This window comes from Bombina bombina, chromosome 8 (assembly GCF_027579735.1).
Source record: "Bombina bombina isolate aBomBom1 chromosome 8, aBomBom1.pri, whole genome shotgun sequence".
NCBI lineage: Eukaryota > Metazoa > Chordata > Amphibia > Anura > Bombinatoridae > Bombina > Bombina bombina.
Genome location: NC_069506.1, coordinates 335322402 through 335347893, shown reverse-complemented (window position 1 = coordinate 335347893; position 25492 = coordinate 335322402). Strand labels below are relative to the sequence as shown.

Here is a 25492-nt window from a genome sequence, read left to right as displayed (position 1 = left end):
TTTCAGAGATTCCTGAGAGATATCAGTGTTACAATGTAACTCTTGCCTCCGGGATTAAACACAAAATTCTCACTCTGACATACAAAGCCCTCAACTGCGCTGCTCCCCCTATATCTCAGACCTTGTCTCCAGATACTCTCCCTCCCATCTCCTTCGCTCTGCTCATGACCTCCTACTCTCCTCCTCTCTTGTTACCTCCTCACATTCCCGCTTACAGGACTTCTCCGGACTGCCTCCCATCTTGTGGAATTATCTGCCTCGCTCCACAAGACTCTCCCCTAGTTTTAAAATCTTCAAGCCCTCCGTAAAGACTCTACTGTTCAGGGATGCATACAACCTATGCTAACCTTACTTTATACCAGTTCCTCTCCTCCATTGCTATCCCCTGAACCCCCTTAGCATGTAAGCCTAAGGGGTATATGTATCAATGTGCTAGAGGACATGATACAAAGTAGCGTATCATGTCCGCTGCACATCGCTACAATTCCGCCCCTGCAGATTTGTGGCCAATCGACTGCTAGCAGGAGGTGTCAATCAACCTGATCATATTCGATCGGTTTGATTTCTGTCCGCCACCTCTGAGCAGGCGTACAAGTTATGAAGCAGCGGTCTATATACCGCTGCTTCATAACTTCTGTTTCCAGCGAGCTTGATAAATATGACCCTTAGAGTCCAGCTGTTTGTAGATCACCTTCTTAAGAGATGACTACAACAGTTCGACTCTTGGCAGGGCCCTCTACCCATTTGATCCCTATATATGTTTTGTGGTACTCCACATTTGTTTATAGCTCTGCGGAATCTGTCGGCGCTCTACAAATAACCGATAATAATAATAATAACTATCGCTAATTTTAAAAAAAAAATGCTTTGGAAATAGTAAAGTGCTACTTGTACTTATTGCCCTATAACTTGCATAAAAAGCAAAGAACATGTAAACATTGGGTATTTCTAAACTCAGGACAAAATTTTGAAACTATTTAGCGTGGGTGTTTTTTGGTGATTGTAGATGTGTAACAGATTTTGGGGGTCAAAGTTAGAAAAAGTGTGTTTTTTTCCATTTTTTCCTCATATTTTATAAAAAAAATTATAGTGAATTAACTTTCATGATTCAGACACAGCAGGCAATTTTAAGCAACTTTCGAATTTACTCCTATTATTATTACATTTTCTTATTGTTATTTGAAAAACCAAGAATGTAAGCTTAGGAGCCAGCCCATTTTTGGTTAAGCATCGGGGTAGGGCTTGCTGATTGGTTGACTACATGTAGACACCAATCAGCAAGTGCTCCACAGGAGCTGAACCAAAAATAGGCCGGCTCCTCAGCTTACATCCAAATAAAGATACCAAGAGAACGAATACAAATTGATCATGGGAGTAAATTAGAAAGTTGCTTAAAATTGCTGCTCTATCTGAATACTGAAAGTTTAATTTCGACTTGACTGTCCCTTTAACTCACCATTATGAGCGCTATGAATATGCTAATATATCTCCCTGTGCCACCCATTAAAAGTACGGGACACGCTAAAAGTCTTGTTGTGTTAAGATGCTTTGTTTAATGCACACTGTACTACTTGTAAGCGAGCACACAGTGATACGTAAACAAAAGTGCAATAATAAAATACACATTAGAGCCTTTTCTTTTTGCACTTTTATGTGCGTTTAAGTTTGGTGAAATTTACTTGAGTCTGCAACATTCTACATAGTGATTGGTTAGCTCAGATCACAAACTCATTTACATATGTACCTTATTGGCCACAGCAAAGGAGACCAGGGACATGAATTTACACCAGGCTTTTGAAGAGGAGTGTCCCTAAAGTGCTTTTTATTTGCAAAACCATGTACAGTAGGCTAAGAAAATTAGAGTTAAAGGGATAGTAAACGCCAAAATTGTTATTGTTTAAAAAGATAGATAATCCCTTTATTTACCTGTCAAGGTATTTGAAATATTATTAAATAATATATAGAAATATATTTAACTTTATCTAATAAATCTGTGGATGTGAACATGGTCTGTAGGACAAAGGATTAGATCTCCCCCACTCCAATTGCACAGGAGACATTCTTGGCTGAAAGGAGAACAAAGGATTATCTCTGGCAGATCTCACACACTCAATATGTTAAATTATGCAATTGTATAATTTAGCAAGGAACTAAAATATAACAGTTTCAGGATACAGGCAAATATATGGAGACGAAATGTCTGAATTACCCTTTTGGAACTGATCAAAATCATGGAGAGGCAGCTTTTATGCACATGGTGTTAATTTTTAAATCCACATCTGCACTGCTGGCTAAACAGGAAATATGCTGCATTAAGACTTTTACAACTACTCGTGGATTGACCCCATGTGGTGAGTATGAGACAAAAAGTCTGGCAACTGAAGTTACTGAAAAGTTAGAATGTTAGGATAATACAGTGAAGGCCCATGACTTACATTATGATTTCAAAACAACTATATATATTTTAATGGATATGAGATGTATATTTATGTGATATCAAACATTAACATCTAAATATATATATATATGGAAAGTAAAAGATTGAATGATATATATATATATATATATATATATATATATTTTGAAGGCATGAATATCTTAGCCTCTGTGTGTTTAAGAACATGAATAGATGTTTATGGACCTGAAGAGAAGTGATTATTAACATTTATTTTTATTTCAGATCGACATAAACAGGATTTATGTATTCAGGAAGAAATACACAGAAATGTCACATACTATATCTGGGTGGATGCAAATATCAGGAGTTTTAAATACTACCAATCTGGAGATATAAAAATAAGCTGTTATTTGCAAAGAAATGCCAGAATACTGATAAAATTATAATGCATTTTAAGCTAATAATTAGCAGTGTTAAATTACCTTAATATAATAAAATGTTAATAATATAACATATTTGGTATCAGAATAATCAGAAAAAATAACCTAATATTAACCATCTGTAATTGGGGTTATATATGATTAATGCAGAGAGTGTGATCTGATTAAATAACCATTTTATAAAAAAAAAATTAACTTGCTTAAAAATGTCAGAAATGCTGTATTGTATTGCTATGTTGTACTGTATGCTGCCACCTAGTGTTATGATGCGGAATTGCAACCATGAGATGATTGGTTGTTGCAAAGAATGCATTTCCTTGACAACACATTTACCAAATAAACCAATCCATGTTCAGTTGCAAAGAACTAATCCAAGACAAGGCCGTGGGCGTTTCCAATATTCACCAATGACTGATAAATAATCAAAAAGGGGAGGGGTGAGATCAGATGATTTAACCCCAGCATAGAGACTAAGAAGGGGTTGTGTTATTTTGATCCAGAAAGGAGTAACTGCGGCAGTTATTAATCAAAAGCACACACCTACCATATGGACTCCATATGCTTTACCCCAATTTTGAATTTCTGAGGTGAATTGGATCTGTTGCAAAACATTGGGAACCGGATTGCTGTTTATTTGGGTGATGTATATAAAAGTTTTATTATAAGATAAGTTATATGCATAGTCAATTTGTATTTAATAGATTTAAAGAAACAGTGTGTTTTAGTTAGCATTTCACAGCCTATATATATATTGTTTAAATCTGCGTCTGATTGACCAAGTAACTCATCTATGCAAGTTCTGATATTGTCAGTTAATTTTGTATTAGGATAAATTGCAGTTAAATAGCAGAATATATATATTATCCTATTGTTTTATAAACACTGTTTAGAATTGTATTGCTTGGATGTTAAAGGTTTTTAATCCCATTGTGTTAAATAAATAAAAGGCTGAATTGTGAAGGTATATTTTTCTGGGTTTTGTAAGAAGGATAGCATATCTTAAGAGTTGGTTTTAACGCATATAAACTTTTATTTAGTTTCCTTTTACTGCAAATATAGTTCAATATGTTTATGGATATTAACTAAATAAAAGAATTCAGATATTTATATTAATTGTATGGTCTAGTAGGTGCATGGTTGATAAGGGTTTCTATTTCTTTGTATTGTGTTTATAACCCTGCCATAAACTTATATATATTATTTGGATAGCACTACTAAGATTTTCATAAATATACTGACATAATAATTGGAGGCACTGTTCTGAGATTTATTAATATTCCATCATATTTGATATAATATATTTGTAAGTAAATAGAAATTATTATAAAAGAGAAAAAAAAAAAAAAAAATTCATATTTCGATATTAATATTTTGAAGATATAATTTTTTTTGTGTGAAAAGTTGAAATATTAATTTTCATATTTCGAGATTGACATTAATATCTTGAAATATTATTAAAGATTAATTTTGAAAAATTAATAAAAATATTAATTTTTCATATTTCAAAATTAATCAAAAATATTAATTTTTCATATTTCGGAATATTAATTTTTCATATTTCAAAATTAATAATTTTTTTTTTGAAATATAACATTTTTCTCTCTTTTTATTGGCAAAAATTGTATTAGCATTTTAGTTAAATAAATACTAAACCAATACAATAATGTCTGTAGCCAGAAGTGACTCATTTAATTCTATACATAGCAATGAAATTGGTCCCATAACCATACCTATTACTAAAGGTCAGGTCCTTAAGAAAGATATCTTAAGTTACCTTAAAGGGAAGTTTAATATTGCGGGTGAATTAAATGATTTTATGGATATGCTTGAAACTAGGGCTAAAAATATTACCGTTAATAATAATATGTGGAATGAAGAGAATGAATTCTTCCAGGAATTATTAATGATTAATCAATGCAAAGATCCCAAAAAGCGAGAAAAACTAATACTAAAATCTTGGCCCCTTCTAATATGCATAATTGACGAAATGTCGTTTTGTGTCACAGACAAACGATTGCGAATACAGGAGCTAGAAAATAGTATTCGTTCCTCGCGCAGACGCGAAGAGGGTTTAAAAATAGCCAAAAATAAAATGGATGAATTTGCCCAAAACCTAGCCACCTTAGATAAGCACAATATGGACTTAATCGCGCAGATACAAGATTTAAATAAACAGCTTGCGCAAAGCCAGAGAGAATTAAGCGATTTAAAAAGGTCATATCGCCATAATGAAAACCCCTATATTAGCAATGAGAATAATACAGATAATGCTAACTCCTTTAGCGAACGCGTCAGGGACGAGGTACGAAAATATATAGAACAACATAGACAAATGACCCCTAACGGGTCAGAAATAGATTTCCCAAATAGGCAATCCCCTCAGGATGTAAATCCAGAGGACAGCTGTAGCGCAGCTGATGCAGGGGAGGGAAACTCTAACAGAGAATCCCAAAATAAGTCTGATAAAGTCTATGATTCACATAAAATAATCACCTTTGTACAACGCGCAGTACCTATATTCTCCAATAAGGGAACAACATCTGTAATTGATCATTTACAGGCTTTTGAAAATGCGTTAGCTATAATGAATGTTACAAGTGAGAAATTGAAAATTGAATTTCTGCCTTGGGTATTTGACAGTAAGCATCACAAATTCTTTGCTTCACTAAAGGATATGAATATTCATTCCTGGAATGGGGTAAAACAACAATGCAGAAAAGAATTCGGGCAATATCGCACTAAAACTGCCGCAAAAATAGCGGTATATGGTTTAAAGTGTCGTGCGAATCAGAGTCCAGTCGAATTCCTTTCTGTATTGAAAAATGCGTACAGTATGGCTGAAGATAATCCCAGATTTGATGGCTCAGAATTTGTAAATTTATTTTTTGAAGCATTGCCTACACCCATCAAAATCAACTTAGCTAGAGATTTTGATGAGGACTGCTCATTGGAATGGCTGATCAAAGAGAGTACGAAGTTATACTCTATTCAGCAGTCCAGTGAGCAGGGGGTTAAAAAGGAGTCAAAACCCAAAATTGTGGCAGAAACTAGGGTGTCACCTAGCCCCCTCAATTTGGAGTCCAACAAGAGGACTTATGCAGAGGTGGCCAGTCAAAACAGGCCATCTCCACAGAGGTTTAATTCTGCCCCTCCCCCTACACAGGTTGAGGCGCAGGGAGACTATAACCAAAGTGGGGGACATAATCAGGTGAATAATTACTCACAAAGAGAATACTCACCGAATAATTGGTATCCGCGCAAGGGTAGATACAATAGACGGCGAAGATATTCTCAGGGTAACCAGACACCCCAGGTATATAATGCTCCCCAAAGTACTAATGCTGAACAAGCTGAACCCCAGGGGCAACCACGCCAGAATAGAAATAGTGGCCCTGATTCTGAGGGAACCCAATGGTCCAGGAATCAGTACAATGGGGCACCAAGAGATAGGCCCAGGGGTAGAGGTAACTTGTACAATCAGGTAGATATGCTGTTTACCCAATTAAATCGGTTGAGCGAACAAATCGCTAATATGAGTCAAAAATCTACGGCTCAGCAACCGAACAATACTTTTTTAGGGGTACAGCCAGTGGTCAGCAGTGGACCACAGGCACAGTCATAAATACTGCAGTATCACCTGAAGGGGAGGGGAGAGATATACAAAATGTAGTAATAAATATCAATGATACTAATCATGTTATCTCCCCACAGACCGGAAACGGACAAATTAGCTGTGACAATGAGCGACATCAGCCGGGAAAAATTAACCAAACTTTTCCTCTGCAGTGTTCTCTTAACATTATTTCCACAGATGCAGTACACAAGAACCCAGCTGACCTTGTCATAGGGGAAACAGGTAGGTATGAAATTTCCTCTGCATCGAATGACACAGCGGATCCAGGTAAAACGTAGCGAAGCCCACAGATGTACAAGAATGCAAATTTTATGTGTGAAATGATAGAAACTACAGGAAGATATTATGTACTAGTTGAGCTGCAAGATTCAGTCTCCAACCCTATCAGGGGATTAATTGACACTGGGTCACAGGCAACTATCTTGTCCCACAGGTACTACACACAGCTAAATGAGCTAACACCCCACAAACCCAAAATAAGAGAATTTGACGGTTCTCTAATAGGTGTTGGGGGTGACTCCCTAAAAGTCTACGGTACTGCCTGGTTAAAATTTAAATTGGGGAACAGGGTCATAAGACACCCTGTCATTATAGTGGATCTGCCAACTGATCGTTTAATTATTGGTAGTGATCTCCTGAAACGATTAAGCACCATAATTGATTGCATAAATAATGTAATTTGGTCGCAAGTTAAACGGCCTATCAATTATGAAAAATCTGGTATATCTCGCACCCGACACAGCTGTCACGTGGTGGAAGAGAAACCAGATGCTGTGGAGATTCATTTCAGGAATAACTCTACACCTGAAATCACTATTCTGCAAATAGATGATCAGAATCCTTTTAGTGGCTCTGATGGTAATACTTTTAAAATATCGCCTGGAAAGATAGCGAATATTTCCCTAGATAGCGATGTATTAACCATATCACTCCACAAGGGGGATTATAAAATCCCTAAGGGGGGAGGCCACACTCAATACCTCACAGGGATTGAGAGAGTTAAAGAGGATCTATTTATCCCTATACAAGTGCATGACCTTGGTAAAACCGAGTATGCTAAAATAAACTTAAAACAGGAAGCTAGCTATATAAGCGAAGGTTTATTAACGCAAATAGCTGAACCTAAAGTGATTAAATATCTTTCTCCCCAAGACCACTGCGTCAACGGCCTGGATGACAGGTCTGAAAGCTATAACATCACAGCTAAGTGCTTATTATCTATCTCTATTGGTAATAAGTCAGTGAAGCACCTGTTTTTAGTTTTAAATACTCCCAATAATCAAATATACATTGGCAATGATATCTTACATAGATATGCCATACAAATAGATTTGATTAATTCTTGCCTCTGGAGCAGGTTAAAGGGGGACCCTGAAGTATTTCAGGATGAAAATGCAGCCCTGAAATCAAACCAGCAATTGCCATATGCTGTGAATATGCAGGTATCTAGCGATGTTATAATTCCTGCTGGGGCTGATAAATTTCTTTTACCCTTACAGGTAAAGAGAGGTCAGAAATTAAAAACTTCTGAAACACTGATTTGCCTCTCCCATAGAATACAAAATCTGGGTGTCACAGTGACTTACACTCCTATGGTGAATATTGGAACTGTTCCAATACATATTATTGTACATAACATGACCCCACAGGATATAACCTTATCCAAGGGAACTACCATAGGATATGCACTGGAATCAAGTTATTACACTTTTGGATTCCAGAATAATGTAATTGGGCTAATACCTGAAGGATACCTAACTGAAGAACAATTAATAGAACAATCCTTTGCATCCATGCCAGAGGGTCTATTTAATGTTCAATCTATTTATCCCTTCAGCTCAGAGGAAGGCATCTGTAAAATTGAAGAAGCCTCTCTAGTGTTTGATCAGCCAATCAAACAGCAAGATTACCCCAATACCCAGAATCATGGGAGCAATGTAAATTATAATCAAGGGGACCTCACCTCTAGATTGGAAGAAGCCTATGAAATAGGACAGCCTGAAATATTTCCAGGATTTCAGCAAATAGTCGAAGAGCAAATATCCTTAGCTAATGGCTGTTCCAGCGATGACGAACGCCAACAGCTGCGAGAACTCCTAATGGAATACAAGGATATTTTCGCTAAGGATTCTTATGACTGTGGTACTACAGACTTGCACATTGCAAGAATACAAACAGATCCTAATGCGCCACCTGTATTTGTCAAACAATACAGACTTCCCTTAGCCTCATATGATTCTCTTGCAGAGATCATAAGGAATTTGGAAGAAAGAGGTATTATCAGACAGGTGCACAGCTCTTATAATAATCCTATTCTAGGTGTCCTTAAGCCCAATGGACAATGGCGTTTGTGTGCTGACTTAAGACAGCTAAACAAACGAGTATACATGTCTGGCTGGCCTGTACCATACATTGACCAGTGCCTAGCACAAATGCAGGGATCCAAAATATTCACTGCCATTGATTGTGCACAGGGATATTGGACCATAAAGGTACATGAAGAGGACCAATATAAGCTGGCATTCTCTTTCCAAAAGGTCCAATATGCATTCCAGAGACTTCCATTTGGATACATAAATTCTGGACATGAATTTGCTGTATTCATGCATAAGGCTATGCCTGACGCACTGGAAAGGGGGACCTTATCTTATGTTGATGATGTTTTAATCAAAAGCACAGACTTTGAAAAACACATCACAGAACTTAAACACGTCCTCAGCCAACTTAAAAGGGCAGGTGTCAAATTATCCCTGCAAAAAGCTCAATGGTGCCGCACTCGTGTAAACTTCTTGGGACATGAAGTTACCTCTGAAGGATTAAATCCCCAAAAGAAAAAGGTGGAAGCTATAGTGAATTCTAAAAACCCAACTAACTTAAAGGAATTGAGATCATTCCTGGGTATGACAAATTATTCTCGCAAATTCATTGATAATTATGCGGAATTAGCTAAACCACTACTACTTCTTCTAAAGAAAGATGTGAAATGGCACTGGAGTGAGTCTCAAGAGACAGCCATCAGAGAGCTGAAGAGAAAACTCACTCAAGCACCTTGCTTAGCGTACCCTGAAGGTGGTAAACCTTTCTACTTAGAAACAGGGTACACAGATGTAAGCATGAGTGCTGTGTTATACCAAAAGCATGATAATTTGAACAAAGCCATTGCTTATGCGAGCAAAAATCTATCCCCAGTAGAAATAAAGTTTAACGATTGCGAAAAAGCCCTCTTATCTACTGTATGGGCTCTACAAAATTTCCGCAGCTATATACAGGGCGAGAAAATTATTGTAGAAACGGCCCACCAGCCTTTGCTATATTTGCAAAGTGAGAGAATAAGAGATGGGAATTTGTCTAATAGCCGCATAACAGCGTGGACTCCTTCCTTGCAAGGCTGGCCATTAGAAATTCGCTACAAGCAGAATAAAAAGAATCCAGTCGCACAAGGACTTGCTGAGCTCCACGACTGTACTGATAGAGATCCTGGGGAAGAATTATCAGAAGATGATTTTCTGGAGGAACAATTGCTTTCCCCATATAAAATGTACAATGAGGAAAATTGCCAAACATTACCTTGGGTGTATGTTGATGGTTGTTCTTACCATGCCACTATTGATAATGAGCGCAGATTAGTCGCTGGCATTGGTATAACTGGGGCAAATGGATTCCCAAATATATCTGTAGGTTTCAACATTGGACCAAGATCCAGTCAAGTTGCAGAACTAACTGCTGTTTTCAAAACCATTGAAATGGCTATTGAACATGGTATTCATGAATTTGTGATCATAACTGACTCAAATTATGTGCGTGACAGTTTTGTTGAATACCTGCCAACTTGGAAAAGAAATGGCATGCAGAAAAGCAATAACAAACCAGTCAAGCATGACAAATTGTTCTGCGAGATTGATAATCTGGTAGTATCCAATGATTTAACCATACACTGGAAAAAGACCAAGGGTCATTCCAGAGTTTTAGGTCCTGATAAGGAAGGCAATGACCTTGCGGATTCATTAGCCAAACAAGGAGCAATAACTGGAGAACTCCTTAATATTGACCACTTAATGGGTGCAATTCAGGTAGAAGCCATTACCAGAAACCAGGCAAAACAACAGAGTGAGCCTAACTTGGTACAATGGAGTCAGGATTCTCCTAGTGAGGACCTGATCACTAGTCAAAAAGAAGACCCCATTGTAGGCATCTTCTATAAACACATAGAAGATCCTGAAAGCAACCCCATCTCAAAAGATGATTGTATTGGCAAAGAAGATCTGAGAATCTTAATAAAATCTAAATCACAATTCAAATTACAGGATGGTTTGTTAATTAGAACCTCCAAAACTGGCATCCAGCAGTGGGTAGTACCCGCCAAGTTCAGAGGTCTAATGCTTCAACATGCCCATGATGCTCCCACATCTGGTCATCGCGGTGCCAAACTCACGTATGAAATATTGCGTGATTATGCTTTTTGGCCACACATGTTGAAAGATGTTCAAACCTACTGTCAAGGGTGTTTAATCTGCCCACAGTTCCAACCCACTGCACCAATGCATAGAGCGCCATTGCAGAAAAGGGGGATGGTAATGCCATGGTCAGATATACAAATTGATTTTATTGGTCCAGTAACAAGGTCATCAAGAGGTAACAAATACATGTTAACAGTGACATGCCTGTTCACTAAATGGGTAGAGTGCATTAGTGCACCTAACAATAGTGCTGAAACATGTGCAGCATTGCTCATCAACCATGTATTTTCCAGATTTGGTTTGCCCCAAAGAATCGAATCAGATCGGGGGACCCACTTCACTAGCGAAGTGATGACAAAAATGTGGAAAATACTAGGGGTTAAAAGAAAGCTCCATATTGCTTATAGAGCTGCCTCAAGTGGTGGTGTAGAGCGTTACAACCAGTCTATTGTTAAAATCCTCAAAAAGTTTGTGAGTGAAACAGGTAAAGACTGGGATGTAAAACTACCTCTAGTCTTAATGGCATTAAGAGCAACTCCAAGTAGTGCTACCAAGATGTCACCTTTTGAACTGATGACTGGTAGAAGAATGGTTCTACCTCAGCATCTGCTGTACCGTACATCAGACCAAAATTTGATAAACGCTGCCAATACACATCAATATGTGGAAAACCTAAGGAAACACCTGCAACATGCCTTTGCATTTGCTCAAAGGAATTTAGAAAGAGCCGCAACTGCCACTAAAACCTATTATGATCTCAAAACATCCAAAAAGGAATATGAAATAAATGATAAAGTTTATCTTTATAACTTTGGAAGAGATCAGGTTAGGGAGAAGAAATTTCTTCCCTCATGGAAAGGTCCTTTTGTCATTACTGACAAAATATCTCCAGTGGCCTATAAAATACGGATCCCCAAAAATGAAGGTTTCATAAATAAATGGGTCCATATCAATCAATTGCGAGCGTGTCATCCCAGATCCCAACTACAAGTCATAGAGGGAAAATGAAGTGTCCTATCCCCAAATGAACTAGAGACATACTATAGTTTAAAGATGCCTAACTGATAAACATGAAGGTTCAAAATTGACAGACTATCTACATAGAAGACTGTCCATGATGTGTACGGTCAACATCCTCACCAAATACCACTAACCTTGATCCAATTCAAATACATGTGTCCTACATATTTTTGAATTGGAAAGGGGGATTTATGTCAAGGTATTTGAAATATTATTAAATAATATATAGAAATATATTTAACTTTATCTAATAAATCTGTGGATGTGAACATGGTCTGTAGGACAAAGGATTAGATCTCCCCCACTCCAATTGCACAGGAGACATTCTTGGCTGAAAGGAGAACAAAGGATTATCTCTGGCAGATCTCACACACTCAATATGTTAAATTATGCAATTGTATAATTTAGCAAGGAACTAAAATATAACAGTTTCAGGATACAGGCAAATATATGGAGACGAAATGTCTGAATTACCCTTTTGGAACTGATCAAAATCATGGAGAGGCAGCTTTTATGCACATGGTGTTAATTTTTAAATCCACATCTGCACTGCTGGCTAAACAGGAAATATGCTGCATTAAGACTTTTACAACTACTCGTGGATTGACCCCATGTGGTGAGTATGAGACAAAAAGTCTGGCAACTGAAGTTACTGAAAAGTTAGAATGTTAGGATAATACAGTGAAGGCCCATGACTTACATTATGATTTCAAAACAACTATATATATTTTAATGGATATGAGATGTATATTTATGTGATATCAAACATTAACATCTAAATATATATATATATATGGAAAGTAAAAGATTGAATGATATATATATATATATATATATATATATATATATTTTGAAGGCATGAATATCTTAGCCTCTGTGTGTTTAAGAACATGAATAGATGTTTATGGACCTGAAGAGAAGTGATTATTAACATTTATTTTTATTTCAGATCGACATAAACAGGATTTATGTATTCAGGAAGAAATACACAGAAATGTCACATACTATATCTGGGTGGATGCAAATATCAGGAGTTTTAAATACTACCAATCTGGAGATATAAAAATAAGCTGTTATTTGCAAAGAAATGCCAGAATACTGATAAAATTATAATGCATTTTAAGCTAATAATTAGCAGTGTTAAATTACCTTAATATAATAAAATGTTAATAATATAACATATTTGGTATCAGAATAATCAGAAAAAATAACCTAATATTAACCATCTGTAATTGGGGTTATATATGATTAATGCAGAGAGTGTGATCTGATTAAATAACCATTTTATAAAAAAAAAATTAACTTGCTTAAAAATGTCAGAAATGCTGTATTGTATTGCTATGTTGTACTGTATGCTGCCACCTAGTGTTATGATGCGGAATTGCAACCATGAGATGATTGGTTGTTGCAAAGAATGCATTTCCTTGACAACACATTTACCAAATAAACCAATCCATGTTCAGTTGCAAAGAACTAATCCAAGACAAGGCCGTGGGCGTTTCCAATATTCACCAATGACTGATAAATAATCAAAAAGGGGAGGGGTGAGATCAGATGATTTAACCCCAGCATAGAGACTAAGAAGGGGTTGTGTTATTTTGATCCAGAAAGGAGTAACTGCGGCAGTTATTAATCAAAAGCACACACCTACCATATGGACTCCATATGCTTTACCCCAATTTTGAATTTCTGAGGTGAATTGGATCTGTTGCAAAACATTGGGAACCGGATTGCTGTTTATTTGGGTGATGTATATAAAAGTTTTATTATAAGATAAGTTATATGCATAGTCAATTTGTATTTAATAGATTTAAAGAAACAGTGTGTTTTAGTTAGCATTTCACAGCCTATATATATATTGTTTAAATCTGCGTCTGATTGACCAAGTAACTCATCTATGCAAGTTCTGATATTGTCAGTTAATTTTGTATTAGGATAAATTGCAGTTAAATAGCAGAATATATATATTATCCTATTGTTTTATAAACACTGTTTAGAATTGTATTGCTTGGATGTTAAAGGTTTTTAATCCCATTGTGTTAAATAAATAAAAGGCTGAATTGTGAAGGTATATTTTTCTGGGTTTTGTAAGAAGGATAGCATATCTTAAGAGTTGGTTTTAACGCATATAAACTTTTATTTAGTTTCCTTTTACTGCAAATATAGTTCAATATGTTTATGGATATTAACTAAATAAAAGAATTCAGATATTTATATTAATTGTATGGTCTAGTAGGTGCATGGTTGATAAGGGTTTCTATTTCTTTGTATTGTGTTTATAACCCTGCCATAAACTTATATATATTATTTGGATAGCACTACTAAGATTTTCATAAATATACTGACATACCATTCCCCAGTTTTGCATAACCAACACAGTTATATTAATATATGTTTTACCTCTGTAATTTCCTTGTATCTAAGCTTCTACAGACTGCCCCCTTATTTTAGTTTTTTTGAGTGCTGACTCTTAAATAATTCCACGGTCATGAGCACAATGCTATCTATATTAAACACATGAAATAACACCCTCTAGCTGTGAAAAAACTGTCAAATGCATTTAAATAAAAGGTGGCCTTCAAGGGCATAGAAATTAGCCTATGGGGGCTATCTATCAAGGTCCGAATGGAGCTTGAGGCCCCGTGTTTCTGGCGAGCCTGCAGGCTCACCAAAAACAACAGTTACGAAGCAGCGGTCTAAAGACCACTGCTCCATAACTCTGTCCGCCTGCTCTGATGAGGTGGACAGAAATCCCCACAATTCAACCTGATCCGCGCTGTCAACAGACATTTGATAATTCTGCCTCTATGAGCCTACCTAGGTTTAGTTTTCAACTAAGAATAACAATGATTTTAGAACATTTCTTTCACAATTCAGTGCTTAAAGGGACAGGAACCCCCATCAATTTATTTCATGATTTGGATAGAACATACAATTTTAAACCACTTTCCAATTTACTTCTATTATCAAATTTGCTTCAATCTCTTGTTATCCTTTGTTGAAGGAACAGCATTGCACTACTGACAGCTAGCTAAACACATCTAGTTAGCCAATCACAAAATAACAAATGTTTGCAGGCACTAATCAGCAGCTAGCTCCCACTAGTGCATTATATGTTTATATTATTTTTCAACATGGGATACCAAGAGAACAAAGCACATTTGAAAATAGAAGTGAATTTAAAAGTGTCTTAAAATGACCGTCTCTATCTGAATCATGCAGGTTTCATTTAGACTTTCCTATCCCTTTAATTGCTGATAAATGCAATATTTAATCCAGCTCATTGTCTCCTCTTACTTTAAAAATCGTTCTTTCTACGTTTAGTTCGTCCAAATACTTACCCGCTTGTAATCGAACAGCACGGTTGCAGTGTTATTGGTGACATTAATAAAGAAGGCGGCTATGTTTTCCGCTCCGTCTGAATAATGTTGTGTCTGGTGAAAGAGTTCTGTTGACTGCAGGAGAATTTAATAAGATGCATTTATAAGAATATACACAGAAAGGAATTGCTTTAGATATTTAATAAATAATGTTATATATATTTTAATAGACAAACTCTATTCAGACATTTAATTTAATTAACAGACAGTACCCTAGATTTACTAAAGCTTACTATGATTTCTGATCTAGCTGTCACTCTCTCTGTGACAATTATTATTTAATTCAGTAAGGAAAGAGACTGAACCTAGATCTCACTATAAAATGAGACGTTTCCTGTAGCACATAATGATAATGTTTTCCCCAGTGACTTGTTATACTAACTGTATGGGAAATTGCTCTTTTAGTTTTATCTTTCTATATATGAGATACCTCTTTCTGCTTGCTGAAACATCAACCCATTTACATGGACTGAGCTTGCAGGGAGAGCAAACATATGTATCTTATATATCTCTCTATACACAAAGGCCTCCTGATTTTATCTCTATATACACAAGCGCTATACTTAAAGAGAGCAATTGTAAATGAACATTCTAGTACCTTTCTCTCCCATCCCCACTAGAAGATTTCACATTCTGCTTCATGATTACATAGTTTTTCTATAGTCAGTACTTCCTGCTATCCAAAGTTTATAGTGAATAAAATGTGTGCTTTATTAAGTACTATATATGGAACAATTGTATATATAGTTAAATATATAGATTTTACAAGACCTCTCTGTTCTCATTGACTCAAAAAGCATTAATAAGTTTAGTCCACAGTGATTATAGTATAGATGCCCCTGCAACACTATAGTTGCATATTTTGCTAATGGTGAATTTGATGTGTTTCTGTTTTAGTAAAGTGTCTATGTTAAAGTGCAGAAGATTTACCTTTAAACTATACTGATTATTTAAATGAGTTCCAATTAAGGATGCTGCTGCTATGACAATCGTCATGACCACCAGAAACACAGCACCCAATATCCATTTCTTATCCAACGTATTACTTTTAGGAGGGGAACTGTATACCTAAAAAATGAAAAGCAAAATTTAGTATACAGAAGTGCAGAGCCGGAATATAAAAAATATAGCTTACAGCATTTTACTAGTAAAGGGAACTAATAATATTCAAAATTTAACAAAGAATAAATAAATAAATGTCAAGATTAAAGGGACAGTAAAGTCAACGTTAAATGTTCATGACTTAGATAGAGTAGGCAATTGTAAACAACTTGCCAAATTACTTAAATTATCACATAAGGGGCGAGATTACATATGCAGCGTCACCAGTTTTTAGTCGGGTATTGGAATCACATATACGGCACCGCATATAAATGTGGCGTGTATATATCACAGGTCGCCCACTAATTTTACTCCCATAAACTAACATAGAACTGCGTTGCAAATCGGTATCACATATTCAGCGCAAGGACTTTGACAGCGAAAAAGGAGACATTTTACTCCATTTTCACCTCGCCACACATAGGCAGGTGCAGCAATCCTTGCGCTATATATATTAGTACCATAACTCCCTGGAAGTTCTAACTAACACCTAAAGCATGCGCAATATCTACCTGTCAACTGTCATCCCCCCACCGCAATAACTAAATAAAATATATTAACCCCTAATCCGCCAACCCCCATGTCGCAAAATATCTAATTAACCTATTAACTTCTAAACCACCAACCCCCCACAACACAAATAACTAATTTATTTACTAAGCCCCCTAACCTAACACCCCCTAAATTAACCCCAGTTACATAAAATAAAAAATACTAGGCTACAATTAAAATAAAAAACCTAATATTAAATTAAATAAATATAAAATTACAGAAATAAACCAAATTATAAAAAATAAAAAATTAAACCTAATCTAATACCCCAATGAAAATAAAAAAGCCCCCCCAAAATAAAAACACCCCCAATCTAAACTAATCTACCAATAGCCCTTAAAAGGTTCTTTTGTAGGGCATTGCCCTAAGTTAAAAAGCTCTTTTACATTAAAAAAATACTAATTCCCGACTAACAGTAAAACCCCCACCCACCACACACCCCAAAATAAAAAAACGAACACTAAAAAAACTAAAGTACCCATTTCCCCTAAAGGGGCATTTGTATGAGCATTGCCCTTAAAATGGCAATCAGCTCTTTTGTAGCCCAAAAAATCCTTAATCTAAAAAAAAAAGCCACCTCAAAAAATAAAAAAAGCTTAAGTATAACCCCCAAATAGGTACTCACTGTTCCTGAAGTCCGGCGGAGAAGGTCTTCTTCCAGGTGGTGATGATCTTCTTCCAGGCGGCGATATCTTCTTCCAGCGCGGGGACCTCTTCTATCTTCATCCAGGACCAAGGCGACGTGGAGCGGAGGTGACCGCGGAAAAACAGGACCGGCGACCGCAGAGCCATACATACGATCGTCGATGCACGCTGAGGATTGAATGCAAGGTACCCGTTTTATATTTTGGGTACCTTGCATTCCTATTGGCTGACATTTTTAAATCAGCCAATAGGATGAGAGCTACTGAAATAAATGTTTTTCTGTAATTTTAGACTTTTTTATTTTTGTAATTTTAGATTTATTTAATTTAATGTTAGTTTTTTATTTTAATTGTAACTTAGTATTTTATTATTTTATTTAATTGGGGTTAATTTAGGGGGTGTTAGATTAGGGGGCTTAGTGATTAAATTGCATTGTGGGGGGGTTTGGCAGTTTAGGGGTTAATAGGTTAATTAGGTTTATTGCATTGTGGGCGGAGTGGTTTAGGGGTTAATAAGTTGTCGGGGGTGGTGGTTTAGGGGTTAATCACTTTATAAGTAGATTGCGATGTGGGGGGTTGGCGGTTTAGGGGTTATTACTTTTATTATTAGTTGTGATGTGGGGAAATAGCGGCTATAGGGGTTTTGACGTGTCGGGTTTATTTTTGGGAGGCGGGTTAGACTGTTACAAGAGATTTAACTTTTTTTTTTCTTATGCGCCGGCAAGTTCTAAACTGCCGTAAGTCACTGGAGACTCCAGAAATGTGTATTTACTCACATTTCTAGACATCGCCAGTTTATGAACTGCCGGCGCGGTTTATGTGATTCCCCTGATGTGCAAGGTGAATTTACGGGCGACGCGGCTTTCAGCTGAAGCTTGCACCGCATATGTAATCTCACCCTAGGTTCGTACCCTTGGTATCCTTTGTTGAAAAGCAAACCAAGGTAGGCTCAGTTGCAGCAATGCACTACAGGGAGCCATCTGCTGATTGGTGGCTGTACATATGTGCCTCTTGTCATTGTCTCACCTGATAGGTTCACCTAGCTCCCAGTACTGCATTGCTGCTCCTTCAACAAAGTATACCAAGAGAATAAAGACAATTTCATTAAAGAGGTCATTTAAAAATTACATGCTTTATCTAAATCATAAAAGAAAAATGTTGGGTTTCATGTCCATTGGAAGTTTCATGATTCAGATAGAGCATGTGGTGAAAAACCCGTATTACATCCGTTATCAAATCTCTCTCTTGGTATCCCATGAAACCCACGTTATACATTGTTACCCACAACACTTCCATATAATGCTCCCTACATAGCTATTCTGTCATGGTAAGGGAGTTAAAGTGATGGTGAACTTGAAATGCTTTAAAATCAGACTCAGAGTCTAAGCGATATTTTAGATGGACTTTAATCAATCACTTTTAATGAAGATAATTTCAAAACTCCTTTTTTAGTGAGCTAACCGTTTTAACTCTTCTCCAATCGGTGCTCTAGCCGTAGGACACTTTTTTGTAGCTAGAGAGTCGATTGGAGAACAGGTCACACCTATAGATCACTAAAAATATGAGTTTTGATATGGGTGGTGTGACGAAACCAATCTCGCCACTGTACATTGGAGGGCCTGTTATGGAACATTCTTTGGGCTGGAGGTACATGGGCTTAAGGATACCCAGAGACTGCATGGAAATATGGAATTTTATATGCTGGACACCCCATGTACTTCCATAACTGTGTCTTATGTCTATGTCACCCTGTATCCATAAATACAGGATGGGTACAGGGTGTGAGTGCACCTTTTGGGAGCAATTGTGACTCTATAAACCAAGTGGGCATAAAAGACTTTATAGCTAATAAGAACTGTTCCTATATTCTGTAATAAGATGTATTCTATGTATGTTTAAGATCTGATTGTGTGTCAGGAGTCTGTCTGGGTAAACTGATTGTGTCCTTGTGTGATTATGTTAACTAGACTGCCCAACATCAGATTGTCTGAGTACTTAATATGTTAATCTGTTTTACCTGTGAATAGACAATTGTTAGAGGTTTGATGCATTGTTCATATGTTTGCTTTACTGTTAAACCAATGCCCTTTGTAACCTGAAGCCAGGGTGTATAAATCTGTGTGCTGCCTTCAAATAAAGTAGTCATTCTGTTTTAAACCTGAAATGTGGAGCTTGGTCTCATGTTTGCAGGGAAACTGATCAAGGTTGTGAAGTGCTGATTCTGTATGCAGGACATTGTTCCCTGGTATTAACCCTTGGTATCCTGTTGGTACCGTAACATTGGTGGCAAGCGACGGGATTGATCCTACAGCCAGAAGGACAGCTACAGGAGACACCATTCCGTGGATTTACAAGTTGGGGGCAACGCATGTCCCAGTACAGCGACCCTAAAAGCAACAGAATGGAACCAGCGGTGTTATATGAGGAGGAGGACCTGGATGGCCGGGATGCATTAAGGAAAGGCATCTGGTACCAGGCCCTGGATAATGTACAATACCAGCAGGGTAAGAGTCTCCCCAGTGAAGAGCAGCGGTTGCAGAAGCAAGTGGCCCTGCGGATGCCCTTCCTGGGAGAGCAGCCCCTGGAGGAATGGGTGAAGGCACTAGAGCACCGGGTATGGCAGGAGCTATGGCTGGAGGATGCCTACCAGGCGCTCTGGTGGTATATGGCACAGTATATACCCTGGACAGCTGAGCATGACAAACCAGAGGGAGAGGAGTTTGATGGTCCTGGCTTGTTATGGGAGTCCTTTGCAGAGCCTGACTTTGGGAGCCCTGTGCAGACCAGACTTCAGGACATTTTCTATGAGAGGGAGGCTAGGCATGACTGGGCTGACCCCCATGAAGTAGAGCCAGACCTGGCTCACTTAGCAGCCCTGGAGTGGGAACTGGAGCAGGACTACAGAGATCTCTTCCACTACATTGGGAGGGCTCAGCAGGACAGCAAGGTGGGAGACCCAGATCCAGACCCATTCAGCTGGGAGGATGTTGTGGAGATTTGCTGGGAAGGACCCCAGGTGGCCGGGGGATATGGGACCGAGGTCTCTCCACCGGTCCTGCAGGGAATTGGGAGCCCAGACTCCATTCCCCAGCGGCAGGCTGAGTTACAGGGGGCAGAGACAGTTGGTCCTGTCCCCCAGCAGCAGAGTGATATACAGGGAATTGGGAGCCCAGACTCCATTCCCCAGCGGCAGCTTAACGCATCAGGGGGAGACAGTAAGCCCCACAACTGTGCAGATGGGACCGTGGTCTCTGCCCTTACAGCACAGGGGGTAGGGACAGCTGTTCCTGTCCCCCAGCAACAGGGCTGTTTAGCCAAAGGGGAGATGATCGGTCTCCCCCTCCAGCAGCACAGCTATGTATCCAAAGGGGAGACAGTCGGTCTCCCCCTCCAGCAACCAGGCTCCCACCAGGCTACTTCCAAGGTAGTGCTGGCACCCGGGCAGAGTACAGCTGGTCTCTGCCCACCTCGCAACCCACCAATTCAGCGTACCAGTCCCCCACACAGCTGTGGTGAGGCACCTGGACATGGACAAGTTTTCCCCGTACTCAGGTGTAGTAACCATTTATTGTGGGTGGGCTGTACTACTAATTGTGTTTTATGGGTGGGTTGCTGGACTAACCAGGGCACTGACCGGCAGGAGGTCAGATACCCTGTTAGTCTGTTTGGAAAAGGGGAGAGATGTGACGAAACCAATCTCGCCACTGTACATTGGAGGGCCTGTTATGGAACATTCTTTGGGCTGGAGGTACATGGGCTTAAGGATACCCAGAGACTGCATGGAAATATGGAATTTTATATGCTGGACACCCCATGTACTTCCATAACTGTGTCTTATGTCTATGTCAACCTGTATCCATAAATACAGGATGGGTACAGGGTGTGAGTGCACCTTTTGGGAGCAATTGTGACTCTATAAACCAAGTGGGCATAAAAGACTTTATAGCTAATAAGAACTGTTCCTATATTCTGTAATAAGATGTATTCTATGTATGTTTAAGATCTGATTGTGTGTCAGGAGTCTGTCTGGGTAAACTGATTGTGTCCTTGTGTGATTATGTTAACTAGACTGCCCAACATCAGATTGTCTGAGTACTTAATATGTTAATCTGTTTTACCTGTGAATAGACAATTGTTAGAGGTTTGATGCATTGTTCATATGTTTGCTTTACTGTTAAACCAATGCCCTCTGTAACCTGAAGCCAGGGTGTATAAATCTGTGTGCTGCCTTCAAATAAAGGAGTCATTCTGTTTTAAACCTGAAATGTGGAGCTTGGTCTCATGTTTGCAGGGTAACTGATCAAGGTTGTGAAGTGCTGATTCTGTATGCAGGACATTGTTCATCTGGTATTAACCCTTGGTATCCTGTTGGTACCGTAACAGGTGGCGGGAGCGCAGGGTATTCAAATAAAAAAGTAAGTTACAACTCATATTTATTAGAAGTGATCAAATTAAGTCCCTGTAAAATATTGCTTAGTTTCCGGAGCTGATTTGAGAATATGCCAAGTTTACCCTCACTTAAAGTTTCAACAAGGATACCAAGATAAATTAGTATATTTCACAATAGAATTAAATTGCAATTTATTTTTTAAATGATTTGTTGTAGCTGAATCATGGAACTCCTTTTGACTTCCATACCCCCTTTAAAGGGCCATTAAACTCAAGTATTAAAAACATGAAATTGAACGTATCACATTATTACAGTGCACATTCACTATTTATTGTGCTATCTTTTGCTGTAAATCACATGTGAATTGGTGCTTGCTTCACTCTTCCCCAAGGAGGACTGGTTTAATACTCGTATCTGCTTTTCTACGAACTACTTTGTTCCTCTCCCTCTTCCTCCCCTTGGGCCCGATGTTAAAGGATCATCAGACCCATACAAAAATGCCTTTCTTGTCTGTCAGTCTTGCCATCCGTGTGTCCAGCAATATATTTTATAGAAAGTGGGCTGCCCCTCTGTGTGCAGACGAGTGACAATGGGCCTTTAATAGGAAACAATAGGGATCACTGCCTGAACAAAGATTGGCCCGCATCACAGTGGGGAGTGGGGCGTATATTCAAAGCATGTTTACAGAGCAAAGAATGTGTGCTGACTAAAAATAAAAATGCTTTCTGTACATTCTATAGATTTCTTACAATTAAAAATCTTGCCTCTGAAAGGCTGGCACGACTGGTTTGGATGAAAAGGTGCAGCCAACATGGAGGATATTTATTTTAAAATTAGAAACTTCAATAGAACATTTATATATTTGTTATGTATGTGATCAACATTGTTAATAAATATTTACAAAAACAGTGCAAGACTGAGAAAAATGTACAACTTGAAGCACTCAAATTCCCTGTGGCTAATGGTTGAACAAGTTGAAATAGGAAATTAAAATATAACTTTTATTAAGGCTATGTTAAAATAATGGTAGCCACCAATCAGCAAGCGCTAACCAGGTCCTGAACCAAAAATGGGCGGCTCCTAACCTTACATTTCTGCTTTTTCAAATAAAGATAGCAAGAGAACGAAGAAACATTGATATTAGGAGTAAATTAAAAAGTTGCTTAAAATTGCTGCTCTAGCTGAATCATGAAAGGAAATATTTGGGTTTAGTGTCCCTTTAATATGGATGAAAGGAAATTTTTGGAAACAATATCTTTTTAACTTTTCTGTCCTTTTATACAAATAGGCAATATCAACAGATGGAAAGCTATACTTTTGTTGTGCTGTTGAAGGGGCGCAGCTTTGATTTGTGGTTGCACTGCTTACTCACCCTCTAATTAAGTAATATATAAACTAATTAGTGTACAAATAACTATAGCATATGTGAGCTGCCACTAAGCATTTAAAGGGACATGTGAGTGAATAGAAGTGACTTTAAAGGGATATGAAACCCAATTTTTTTCTTTCATGACTCAGACAGAGCATGCAATTTTAAGCAACTTTCTATTTTACTCCTATTATCAATTTTTCTTCGTTCTCTTGGAATCTTTAATTGAAAAATCACGTTACAAATGTAACGCAGTGATTTGTTACAGTGCTATGGAATTTAGTGGCCAAGCTTCAGCTTCCCTATAGTGACTACAACTGATAAAACATGACATTTGAATAGGTTGCCACAGGACTACTGTATCATATAAATTTATCCTCAGCAAGACAACACTTCAATGGAACAGAGTCAATGGGCAACCACAAAACACTCTGACTTTTCATGTGAAAATTCTTCTAAAGAACAAAACAGAGATGTTCCCTGGTTTAGAAACATCTCTGACATTACACAGGTACAAGTCACAAATCACTGATACCAATTTTTTTAAGAGAATTAGATAGTTTCAAATAGTGCTTTTCACATCTATCCTTTTCCTTCTTGACCAAATCCTTCTTCAGGTTGTGTGGCTACTCCAAGCAGTGTTTAATGGGCAGCAATGTTTATTAGTAATACAAAATTATTTTAATCAAACCCCGTTATTTAATTCTGATGGGTACATGCAGAATACATAAAAATGTTAGCGCTAATGAATCCTAATCATAAGACATAATTAGGACAATGTAACTTGACATTGTATCTGTATTTAGGCATTAATGAATTCATTTTGAATATACTTCCTTTTTCTTGGTGACACTGTTTATTTGTAGAGGAAGCAATGTGACTGCATGATTAAAAGCAAAATATGAATTGTGACATTCTTTAAGACTTTATTACCTTGTATAACAAGGATATACACAGATGATCAGTAAGATAAATAACTTTTTATTTATATATTAAGAATTGTAATATCAGTAAGTACCCAGCTTAATGGTTTTTCACTGCTATTTTAACTAGAAAATGTGCTATGAGATGTCATATTAACAAATTAATTATACAATTAATACAAACAAGATATATTCTGAGCTTACTGGTGGTAGGTCCACAGATGTAGAATTTGGCTTCTCCATTATGCACGTCCTTCTTTGAGATGACTGCTCAGCAAATCACTAGGAGCATTTATGAGCAAAACAATGCAAAGGGTGTCTCCTGCAGAAGGAATTTAAGTAAAAATGACCTTCAAACAAAAATGTGACTTTTGAGCAGGTATTATAATGCTTTTCGTCACGTTTATTTTTTACTTCATGTTGTATAATCACTATACACTCATAAAATCAATGCACAATGAATAATAACTATACCCCTTTAAAATTATTTAAAATCTATGTTCTGTAATTATTGATAAATGTACTTTAATTATTTAAAGGGATAGTAAACACCATAAAAATATAATGTAAAATGTTTTGTTATGCAAAATAAAACAACTTTGCAATATACTTTTATGATTTATTTTGCCACCTTTCATGTAATTTAGCTATGAAAAGTGTTGATTTTCTAATTTTCAGAACTGGAAATGTACCCTGCAGCTGTATCAAGGCTAACGCTGCTACATATCTTTCCCCAATTGAGTTAACAGAAAACAACTGCAAAACAGTTTGTTAATGACTATGGCTAACCTTGTAGTCTGTAGATCCAAGCCCAGATTAGTTCCTCCAAATAAAGCAAGTGGTGGTAGATTTAATCCCCCCCCCCCTCCCGTAGCATAGAGTTTGGTTATTGATAAACAATTATAGCAAAAATGGAAGTTAATTTATTTTAAAATGTTTAGACTTGGCTGACATCTATTTTACAGAAACGCAACAGAAATGTCTTTTAATTACAAGCTGTTCACTGTCTTTAAGATTATTTATTTATGTTAGTTAAAGGGACACTGAACCCAATTTTTTTCTTTCGTGATTCAGATAGAGCATGCAAATTTAAACAACTTTCTAATTTACTCCTATTATCAATTTTTCTTCGTTCTCTTGCTTTCTTTGTTTGAAAAAGAAGGCATCTAAGCTTTTTTTGGTTT

General features: G+C 37.3%; 1 protein-coding gene across 1 annotated transcript in view; it reads right to left on the bottom strand.

Annotated features, from left to right (window-relative positions):
- The window catches only part of LOC128639268 (pulmonary surfactant-associated protein C-like), an 80549-nt gene extending 55884 nt beyond the window's left edge, over positions 1 to 24665 (bottom strand). Inside the window, exons 1-3 of the mRNA XM_053691570.1 lie at positions 24513 to 24665; positions 16260 to 16397; positions 15291 to 15404 (exon numbers count right to left, since the gene is read on the bottom strand). Of these exons, the coding sequence (XP_053547545.1) occupies positions 15291 to 15404; positions 16260 to 16397; positions 24513 to 24551 (291 nt within the window). The 5' untranslated portion in view covers positions 24552 to 24665. The remainder of the gene's footprint in view (positions 1 to 15290; positions 15405 to 16259; positions 16398 to 24512) is intronic.
- Between the last annotated feature and the right edge of the window lie 827 nt (positions 24666 to 25492).